The sequence below is a fragment of the Trypanosoma brucei genome (assembly GCF_000002445.2).
Source record: "Trypanosoma brucei brucei TREU927 chromosome 11 chr11_scaffold01 genomic scaffold, whole genome shotgun sequence".
NCBI classification, from domain to species: domain Eukaryota; phylum Euglenozoa; class Kinetoplastea; order Trypanosomatida; family Trypanosomatidae; genus Trypanosoma; species Trypanosoma brucei.
Genome location: NT_165288.1, coordinates 3,181,371 through 3,192,089, shown reverse-complemented (window position 1 = coordinate 3,192,089; position 10,719 = coordinate 3,181,371). Strand labels below are relative to the sequence as shown.

At 48.8% G+C, this 10,719-nt stretch overlaps 4 protein-coding genes across 4 annotated transcripts, besides 3 other annotated features; all 4 read right to left on the bottom strand.

Annotated features, from left to right (window-relative positions):
- Positions 1-578: 578 nt before the first annotated feature.
- On the bottom strand, positions 579-3,329 carry Tb11.01.3990 (kinesin, putative; the record flags this gene model as incomplete). Its single annotated transcript, XM_824187.1, has 1 exon — positions 579-3,329. The coding sequence occupies one exon, from the start codon at positions 3,327-3,329 to the stop codon at positions 579-581; it is 2,751 nt and encodes a 916-aa protein (XP_829280.1).
- A 749-nt stretch (positions 3,330-4,078) lies between these two features.
- Positions 4,079-5,845, bottom strand: Tb11.01.3980 (hypothetical protein, conserved; the record flags this gene model as incomplete). Its single annotated transcript, XM_824186.1, has 1 exon — positions 4,079-5,845. The coding sequence occupies one exon, from the start codon at positions 5,843-5,845 to the stop codon at positions 4,079-4,081; it is 1,767 nt and encodes a 588-aa protein (XP_829279.1).
- Positions 5,846-6,711: 866 nt separating this feature from the next.
- Tb11.01.3970 (hypothetical protein, conserved) lies at positions 6,712-7,314 on the bottom strand (the record flags this gene model as incomplete). Its single annotated transcript, XM_824185.1, has 1 exon — positions 6,712-7,314. One exon carries the CDS (start codon positions 7,312-7,314, stop codon positions 6,712-6,714), a length of 603 nt encoding a protein of 200 aa, XP_829278.1.
- A 349-nt stretch (positions 7,315-7,663) lies between these two features.
- Positions 7,664-7,708: a microsatellite.
- A 573-nt stretch (positions 7,709-8,281) lies between these two features.
- Tb11.01.3960 (hypothetical protein, conserved) lies at positions 8,282-10,045 on the bottom strand (the record flags this gene model as incomplete). The annotated part of the gene is made up of 1 exon (XM_824184.1): positions 8,282-10,045. One exon carries the CDS (start codon positions 10,043-10,045, stop codon positions 8,282-8,284), a length of 1,764 nt encoding a protein of 587 aa, XP_829277.1.
- Positions 10,046-10,398: 353 nt separating this feature from the next.
- Positions 10,399-10,428: a sequence feature (AT_rich).
- A 271-nt stretch (positions 10,429-10,699) lies between these two features.
- Positions 10,700-10,719: part of a sequence feature (AT_rich) that runs on past the window's edge.

Sequence of the window (10,719 nt, the reverse complement as noted above, 5' to 3'; positions counted from 1 at the left end):
ACAGAATGTAAAGGGGAATATGTGTATGTACATTCCCCTTCCTCGCTTCAGTTCTTTTTTTTCTTCTTTTTTGCCGTCGTTATTTACGATGGCAACGATATCGTTACCGCAGATGGCAGTGGTGTGGAAAAAGAAAGCACGAGGAAGAAATGTACAAGGTTGAAGGTGAATAGTGAAAAGGGAAGGTTAGAAGGAAGAGGACGAAGAATACACGAATAAAAAAAGAGACAATGAAAAAAAACCCCACATGTTGCTAGAGAGCAACCGTAGAGAAGGGCAAAAAGAAAAAAAAGAAAAAGACAATGGGAAATAATAATTAAAACAGGGAAAAGAAATTCGATGAAAGAAATGATGATAATAACTTTCATATCATATATGTAAACGTCCCCTCCCAAAAAAAAGAAAAAAATTCGCACCCCTGTTACCGAAAATTCACCGTCCTCCACACCACCGTTCCGACCTGACGGAAGGAGCAAAGCACCTTTTGAAGACAACAAACAAAAAACGAGAGGATATAAAAAGAGAAAGAAAGTTTGGAACCAAGCCAATAATATATAACTGAACAAAACCTTCATTACTCATGAAGTTTGTCTAAAAGAATCACTAATGCTGCGCTGCAGCAATTCACAAGCTCTGGACGTAACAGAACCCTGCGCCGAAGCCGAGCTATTTTGTAGACGCCGGACCCGCTGTAAGTGGTATTTACGTGCCTCTTGAAGGCTGTCGATGCTGTCCTCCACCTCCTCCAGTCGCCTCAACGTTTGGAAAACCAGTGGATTCGTCGCCTGTTCCTTCACAACAGCATTTCCATCACCCAGCGCCTCGCTGTAGTCAGTAGAAGCCTCAGCCTGCGCACCACTACAACTGTTTGGCGAGCCGGCGCGACGGGATTGACACTCAAACCCTTTCGCTGCCACCGCGCAACTATTCACCACGTTGGGGCTTCCGCAAACCTCATCGAGCCGCGCTTTCATTTCACAACGTTCCAACATGAGATCATCAAGATCTGTTTCAATCGTTGCGAGCGCCCTCAGCTCTAAGTCAATTTCCCTCTGTACGCTGGAAGATCGGCCGGAAGAATCGCATTGAAGGTTTCGCAACAGTTGCTTCCGCTCGACGTGGGCTTTAGATAGGCAGCGGTCGAACCTATCAGCAATATTGGATTTAACCCGAGCAATTTCACGTTCCTTCTTCTGTAGCTCCACCTGAAGTCGAGAGACCTGAGCCTCCGTCTCACGCATCTGTCGTTTCATTTTCTTGACCTTTTGTACATATGAGGCAGCCATCTTCTGCTCGCGCTGCTGTCCCTCGCGTACAGCAACGACGTGGCGATTCAACTCTTCACGCATCTCCGGAATCTGTGCCTGGAGCTGTTGAATCAGTTCCTCGTTACATTGACGCTGATTGAGCTGCAATGTCGCCTCCTCCACACGACGCCTGTAGGTTTCAGCCATTTCTTCGGCCTTGCGTAGCCGCTCCTCATGCAGTGCAAACAACCTATTCCGCTCCGCCTGCTTCCGTTGTTGCTCCATTTCAGTTGATTCCAATTTCGTGACCGCATTCGCTAGGTCTTCTTCAAGACGACGCTTCACGGAAAGAACCTCTTCCTGGTTGCGCTTTGAGTCTTCCAGTGCCCACACGGCCTCTTCGTTTCGCTGCTTAAGTTCCTGAATATGCCGCTCCTTCAGGGCAATGTCTCTCAAAAGATTCTCCTGCGAGAAGCTACCGTCAAAGTCACACCCTATGGAATGTTGTCCTCCCATATCGAGTTCTGCAAGCCGCTTAGAGTCTGTCTCCTTTTGCTTCTTAAGTGCTTCGAGTTCATCCCGCTCTGCTTCTAGTCTCTCTAGAAGTTTCCTGTTGTTTTCTATATCCCCGCCCTCGTCGGAAGGGTCACTAGACTCTGCTGACCTTCTAGGGCACGACACAGTACTACCAACGGCACTAACCTCCGCAGTGCTCGTTGACGCACGACCCACACATCGTTCCTTCTCCACTAACTCAAGAAGTGCAATCCGCTTTTCGAGACTCTTCCGCTTCTCAACCTCAACCATCGCGGTGTACTCCGCATTGAAAAGATCGTCCTTTAGGCGCTGCGTAAGCTTCTGTTCCACCCTTAGTTTCTCCTCCAGCTCCTCCAACTTTGCATTTACATCGCCAGTTGGAAATGATGGCATGCCGGAAAACTGCCCACAACCCACTTGCTTCGCTTCCAGAAGTTGCTGATGCAGCATTTCTATGGCACGCTGCGCGTCCTCCATGGAGGAAACAGCAGCCATTTGCAATGGCGTCGTGCGGAGAGACTTCACACGGTTCGCGTACTTTAACGTGTTGAGGGTTTCCTCGAATGACGCAGCCACTGGTGAAACACAAGCTATCATTGTCGTTTTTGAGTTGCCGCTAAGCATTGGTTGAAGGAGGCGCGTTAACTTCGACGCTCGGTACGGTACATGTGACTTGCGTGCACACAAAGCCGATATAACATTCCCCAGGGCCAAGAGACCACTGTTGATACTGATGCCCTCTCTAACCCGCGACGCAGCTGCTCCCGAATGTCCTTCACCTGCAGCACTCGGCGTTGCGCCGTGTGCCTTTTTCATCCGCTCGCTCCCCGCAAGATCAACGAGGGCAAACCGTCCGACTTTGCCCCGGTAAACGAGCGCCACAGTCAGTAGACAATGGGAACGAGAGCTTGTCTCGTTTGCTTGCGTCATTGCAGTGCGACGAGAGGATATGCATCTCTCTATAAGGGTAAGCAACCCTTCCGCAGAATCAACGGCCGTCTCAGTGAGACCCTTAATAAACACACCACAGCGATTATCCTCCCGCAGTGATAACGTTCGAACCTGGCGAGGGGCTGATGATGACGATGCAGAAACGGCAAGGTCGCTAATCTGATCGTTGTATACCTCCACAGCCGAAAACCGAAACTCGGGCTGAGTTGCAGCAGCTTCAGCATCCGCCAGCGAGTTTGACCTCGCACCTGGTGAAGCTAAGCCTGAATGCTCGGCGGCGCCATTCGTAAGTATTTTATGTACACGTTCCACAACGTACCTGGATAGACGTGACATGGTGTGTGTTTTCCCGGCACCTGTTTGTCCGTACGCTATTGTAGAAACGGTGTACCCATCAACAAACGCAGAAATTAAGGGGTCTCCAACTGAACTGTTCACTAAATCGCATGTAGCCCTCATATCGAAAACCTTGTCGAACGCGAACGTCCGATCGTCGCCGACGCGTATCTGTCTGTCATGAACAGTAACGCACTGCTGGGGGTTTTCGCCCGGAATAAACGGCCGCACACGTACCACCACGCGAATATTTTCCATCGCCCCTCCCACTATTACCACCCTTGTGTTGTAACACCGGTCGGTAACACAGGCGGTCGCGCCTTTCGCAAGGTCAGATATATGTTTTTAATGCACTTTAATGGAACGAGAAATATATATGTAGTGTATGTGTGTATTTCTGCTCTCTTTCCCTTTCCTTGTAAGAAACTCCTCAACTACGTCCTTTCAGGTCTCGCCAAGACCTACACGAAGGGACAAAAAGGGGAAGAAGAACAAGTAATGCTGAAATAATCCCCCTCTGCCGGGGCAGCAGTTCAGTGGCCGGAACCTTCGTGAAAGTGCCCCCACATCACGTAATGGAACCGAGTGATAGCGCGTAAAGAAGAATAAAGTGGAAAGCAGCGTATCCAACACACTACCACAATGCATCAAACGGTGAAACAAAGTAAAAGCAACAAAACAAAAAAGGAATCCCAACAACCAACAGAACAAGTAGATTTTTTTTGTTTTTTTTTCTCATTTGTGCTCCCACTTGCATCATTCTGTCTGCTGCCATGAAGATCCTCAATGTATATGCTTTACCATATCAATGACAATAATCATGTATGGGTGAACTCTATGATAGACAACTACCGTCTGAGCCGCACGAGCGCCGTCGCTACGCCTCAACCTCATCCATTGTCGTCTAAAAAAAAACGGGGGGTTGCGCACCGCATTGCTGCCGCAACTAAACAAAGCGCGCAACACCAGTCAACACGCGACCACAGGGACCGCGCATCCCGTAATTATCACGAACCCAACTGTGACGAACTAAGTTGATCATCCCACGAAGTGGGAGAGCACGTGCGCGTAAAACTGCTGAGCTCGCATTTCTGCGGCAAGTCCCACCATTCCTTTTCCCGTTTTTGGGGTTGCGAACGCACCCGACGAGCTGACCCGCTGTTACGAGATATGTGAGACTTCGGCCGCCACCACTCCTGCATCTCCCGAATTATCCTCCGCGACTCCGCGTGACGCCGCAGATGTGAATCGTACCCGGCTACGTTAGAGGCTGGCACCGAAGCTGCAGAATGCAGCGAAGAAACGGAGGGATGAAACGAGCATTCGGATGTCTCAGAACGCTCAACCTCTTCCCGGGTACAGTTGAGTTTTTTCTGCCGTCGCTGCTGCCATGCCTCATTGCGTTCCGGAACGGAAAGTGCGCACTCAACTCGCCTTCGAGGGGCCCGCCCTACTTTGGGGTGAAAGGTACACTCCTCCACCTCTTTCTGTTCTTGCAGCTCACGTTGCCTGCGCAACTCCTCTTTCATACGTGTTTCTGAACGACGCCAAAGGAGCTCACGGAGTCCTGAAACATTTCTTGGGTGTCCACCCCCCTTCAACTGTTGTAACCGCCGCCGCCACATCTGGTTCGATTCCTCGTCAACACGTGGTCGAAACGTACATTGCGATATCTCCTTTTCAAGCTGTTCACTAATCATATGTTGACAGTGCCGTCTGTGCCGGCCACTCGAAGCCGTGGGATCCCTGCAGGCGTGAAGTCGTTCAGTAGGGCTTCGAAGCTGATACGTCCGCAGTGGCGCATCGTCGCCAGTTCTTTTACGTTCAACTATTGCGCGCGACGTCTCGTTTATATGCGGAACACCAAAGCTCCCAGGTTCCACATGAGACGAACCCTTCTTCGCATAGCAACCATTAGGTCTCATGTAACTTTCATCGCATAAGCGATCGTACACTGACACATTGGGATTCTTGTAGAAATATCTTAGCAACCTAGTCGAGGTCGATGACACACGAGGTGCAAAAGTGCAATTTTCGTCACGCAGCGCATCCCCTTTCCTGCTCTTTTTTGAAAGTAAACGATCCACAACGCGACCAGGGAGTGAGAGTCGTCGCGCATAATTGGATATGCGAGGTCTGAACACGGGTTGCGAATCGACACGCCGTAGAGGGGAAGAAGAACGACCACTAGCCGTTGTGCCCCCTTCATAATGATGATGCATTCGCTCTCGTCTCGCCTCATGCTCAGCTAATAGATAATCTTCTATACTTTTCCCGTTTCTACGTTCAGCGGTGATGTTTGCTTCGGCATATGAAGAGATAGTTGGTTTAGACTGCATCGCGTCCAGGTCTCCTTTTATGATGGCCTCACGCAACCGGATCAACTTCTCTTCACGCTTCTGCAACCATTGCCGTGATACTTCTGCTGGATCGCGTGGCGAAAGAGAACGCGCCTGTGCGGTGAGACGCGGAGGCCGCATCACTGCCTTCAACTCGGCACTCTCCCTCTTGTTATGCGCAGCTTGACGCTCTTCCGCCAACTCCTGCTGGCGCACATGCAGTTGATATAACCGCTTCTCCACAGCCTCAACGCACTCGGAGCCTTTGCTCGGTTTCCTGTGTGAAGTATATTTGGACAATGTTGGTTTGAAGGGGCAATCGCGACGCTCGTCTTCCAAAAACTTCCGGCGGAGTAACTCGCGGTGCTGCTTGTAGCGCTCCCCAACCTTGGAGAGGAACGATACGACGTCATTTGCCTCAGAGGCCACGGACATAACCCGCGCACCACTTACTAAAATGGAAAAGGTGAGGTGCTCAAAGAAAAAAAGGAATGTGCGGATGTGCTCCGATATTTGTGCTTGCTGTCTCGGGGACGTGCATTAGTGATAAGCGGTATTTGCAAGGTCGACCGGTGGCGGGGAAGGGACGAAAGAAAAACATGTTAATATTCGCAGCACCCGGAACTGCTTGATCATCAAGAAGTAATTGGTTACTTCCCTTATCATCACTTTACAATCTTAAAGAATCCAACAGGTAAACATACAGAAGGAAAACGTGCCTCTGATCAACCTCCAACCGCACATTAAAAAAAAAGGATTGCGCAGCATGCAGCGCTAATCTCTGTGTGCGCTAAATGGGGTGCCGAGTGGTTCGCCTGGTAAAAGCTTTCACAAAACACATATAAATATATGTATGCTTATATGTGCATGTGTTAAATATAGATTTAAAATTATGCGAAGGCGGTGACTGCTGTATGGTGAGCGTTTAACTCCTTGATGGTGCAAATTGTCCCCCAATCAACTTGGCCGCCACCTGCGGTAACAAAAACCTCAGCACGATGCTGCTTTGCAGGGAACTCACCAACTACAAGGCATACCCCCCAAAGTATCCGATAATGAGTTGAAATAAGCATCCGTCAACTAGAGTAACTTCACTGAACTCCATACCACACGGCGAAAATAAAGCAACGCAGCCAGTTCATTCTCCCCACCAGTACGGCCATGATTTACTTCAACGACACGTAACACGTTCACGGCACGCAAACGTTCCATCGGGTGATAATTCCAGGAGATGACAGACAAAAAAAAAAGTTAAACGAGCCATCCTATTCCCTCATCCTTTTGGACGTACTGATGTTTGTCTAATTCCTTTGCCGAACTATATCCCCCTCCATTTCCTTCAACAAGATGTCTTTTCGTCGCCGTGCCGCCTCCTCGAGGGCTTCAAACGTCTGTACTATCGGGACGGCTAATGATTTGTACCGATCCTCCGCTCGCGTCACCCCAATGCGGCAAACGCAATAGATCTCGTAGAGCATAAAGCAAACCACTAGGAAGAGCGTGTACACCAGGGCGTTGCTAATCGCCGTTGTGCTACGCAATCGAAGCCGGATAGAAAAAATTCGCCAGGCATAATAACGGCGTGCAACAGCAAGTGACATTCGCCTCACTAGCCGCCAAAAGGGTAACTCCTTCAGCTGTCTGTTCAAATCCACCAGCTGTGTGTGGCAATGCAAAAGACGTAATCCGATACGAATGTTCGTCTCGAGTTGGTTAACGGAGAGGGCATCCTCCAGCATCTTTCGTTCCTCACCTTCCTTCCGCAACCGACGGTATAGGCTATGGAGAACGTGTACAGTTTGTGTGGTGTTTGTTTGGCCGCTAGAACTCAAACCGCGGCATCGAACAAAACCGGCGGTTGCCATTAGAGATGTGAAGTAATCAGCACAAGGACTACGCCGCATTGCCTGTGTCGTGTTCTCCGTATGCAATGGTGCAGTTAAGTCTGGAGGTGGAGCCTTGGGAACTTACAGGGAAACAAAAAGAAATGAGTGCATTAATGATTATGGCAGCGAATATATGAGTAAAAGCACACGCACAACAGTTGAGAGGGCCGCCGCAACAACGCAGGGCCATGTGCTACCGAGGCAATCATCACCCTTCTGTCACCCCATCTACCCACAAAGCGGCAATGGCACAAGAGCACATAAAAAAAAAATGAAGATTATATGGTTTTCTATGGCGCCATGAACACAGCGTGAGATCATTAACTACTTGGCAGAAAGGAGGAAGCGAGACAACTGTGTGGAACAAATATATATATATATATATATATATATATATATATATATATATATAATCATTCCACGAGATCACAAAGAAAAACAAATGATACCCTGCGTGACCAATACCTCTTCTTTTCCCCTTCTCTCTTCCTCGCGAACCTTTTTCCTTGTTTTGCTCCATTTCTCTATAGACCTCTAATAGTGTCACACCCCACACAGCCACACACAAACACACCGCTGGGTGGTTGCTAGGGACGGAAATAAAATGTTGCGAACGTTTGGTTCACTAGCACAAACACACACACGCACAAAACAATAACAACAACAAAATTAATGGCCGTGTTTACGGCAGTAATCGGGGAAGTTGGTAGAAGGTCACAATGAGTCAGAGCAAAAGGGGTAAATGAACAAAAGAGAAATATTCTATGAAACTCCCCGCGCCCTGAACATCCTTACACGGTAAAAACGTCCGCCTCCAATAAGTAAAAAATGAACATAAAACTTTAAACAAAAAAGGAGGAGCGCTTGATTCTTTTCATTACTTCTTTCGATGATCTCCCTTCATTTTCCCGCCTGCACACAACTGATTCAACCACTCCGTGACGTTGCGTGCGTCGCACTGGTAAATTTGCTCCCATATAAAGCATTAATCTCGCGGATAGGACCTCCCACCGTGTAACTGCGTACGGAGATTGCCCAGGAAGCTGCTGGCTTCTGACATCAATTTCGTCTCCCGCTCCTCTAAACTGTCTCTTTGTTCGCGTAGCCGAAGCTCCTGCTCTATAAGTGTCCTCTCGTGCTGTGACACGAGTTCACGCTGCTTCAGCTGATCAGCCAGTTCGATTTCCTTAAGCCTTACGGCGTGTTCCCTCTCCGAAACGTGCTGTTTTGCTTCCTCCAACTGACGCTCTTTCACATGCATCATACCTCTCGCCTCCTCAACTGCCTTTTCGCTCTGATCCCGTCGCTGCCCAGCCTCTTCTATCTCCCGCGAAAGCACACGGCCCATTCCTTCCAGTTCCCGAGCCCCTTGATCTGCTGCTGATACGTTGTGCTCTGCGGCCCGCACCGCGTCCTCCGCCCGGGGAACCTCCCGTGCCACCTCCTCGGCATCTCGTGTAGCATCTTGCATGCGGAGTTTCACGATATCAGCGTCTCTGGCAGCCTGATCTGCGGCGTTGTGCGCCCGCTCAGCGGCACGACGAGCCTCGTCAAGGGCCTTCTCCAAGGCACGAACCTTGTCATCGGCAGCACTCGCTTCCCCAGCGAGAGAAAACGCCCGTCGGTCCTGCTTCTCAGCCTCACGAGCCACCTCTTGTGCGTCTTTCCGAAGCTCCTTTTCACGCTCACGAATCTCGAAGAGTTCCTTCTCGCGATCCTTCTTCTCGCGGATGGCCCGCTCCTTCTCGCGCTTTGCGTTGTCCATGTCCCTCGTGAGGTCCCGCAGACGGTCCGTTCGATCCTTGAGATCCGCATCCGCAGTTGCGACGGCATCCTTAGCGGCATCTGTCTCATTTTCTGCCTCCTCAAGGGCTCGTCGGGCCTGCTCCACCGCTTGCTCCGCTTGTCTCACTGCCTGTCGCTCATTTTGAATAGAGCGCCTGATTTGTTCTTCTTCCCAAAAAGCCCTGGAACGGAAATAGAGGCAATCCGTCATGATTGGATAGAGCCGTCCGAACCGCTCAAATTCTGAAAAGGTAATCCGCCCGTCCCGGTTGCTGTCACCCTTTTCAAAGAGATCGTCCACCGTAGCTGGGCTGAAGTTGAGATTAAACACAGTGAAACCGTGTCGGAAGTCCTCAACGTCGAGCACACGGTTACCCTTTACATCGAGTTCCGCGAATAGCACACGCAGTTTTTCTTCTTGCGACACATCTGTCTGGGCACGCGGCACGAGCGCATTTGAGGTACTCCCGTGGAACGAAGCGTGACGAGCCTGTTGCGACTCACTGCGGTGGCTAACGGGTGAGCGAGACCCGTTGTACGGTGCGAGAGCCCCCTGCATGGAAAGGCTTCCATTAGGAGTGACACGTGAGCCCTGTGAAAAGGAACCACCTGCGGAGTGTCGTTGGCCGGAACTCGGTGGCTTCATTGCAGGGGGGATTTCCTTTTGGCTTTCCTTGTGCCATTCATTTGGAGGTTGGAAAACATAAAGCTGACAATAATCCGTTAACTGGTCCTCCCTTATTAGATCCACCCATTTGTTGAGCTCCTCATCGTACATTTTGATCTTCGATGAATGAAATTTGTGCGATGGCACATTGTCCGGTCGGCGAAGAGAAATTTCATTTGAGAAAGCAGTTTCCGCCGAACGCGTCAGTTCCGATATGCTGGGTCTGGACGGGAAGCTAAGCTCAAAGTTCACTTTATTATTGAATATATCCGCTGCTACTTGTACGAGAAACGCCATATCCTGGTCCTCCCTTTTTTTTTCCTTTTGTCTGTCCTCCTTGTTTGTTGCTATATGCGAGGCTTATGGCCCCTTTCTATATATCTTCGGTGTATAATTTTTCTTTTTTTTTCCTCCCGCTCTTTTCTTGATGGAGCTTTTTTTTCTTTTGTATTCTATCGCCTTACTTTATGATGCTAACTTTGCGGAGCACAAAGCCCTTGTTAACTGGTGTGAAAACAACAATATAAAAAACAAACAGGCACACGAAGAAACCGAAAAAGAAAGAGAGGAAAAATTGACTGACCTTTCCTTGAAAACAAAAAGGATTGCACCTTTCTTTTTCATTATTATTATTCTTGGATGAAAAGCAGAATATATTTATATATTTTTTTTTAAAAAAAGAATCATATTACCCCTTTCATGTGTGGGTCTGCAGGTTCCTCATCTCAATATGCTGGAAAGTTCAAGCGGCGCTGCCTTGTGACTCACAGTCTCAAACAACTAAATTATATGACTATTCCCTATAGAAACTAATATAAATAAGCAATAATTTTAAAAAAAACAAAGATAACAAGAAGGGTAAGAATAAGCAAAACAAAACAAAGAAAATGTTGCGCGGATATGAAGTGCAGCAGGGACTGGGAAAGTGGAAATCATTTACGAAACGAAATCATAATAATTATAATAATAAT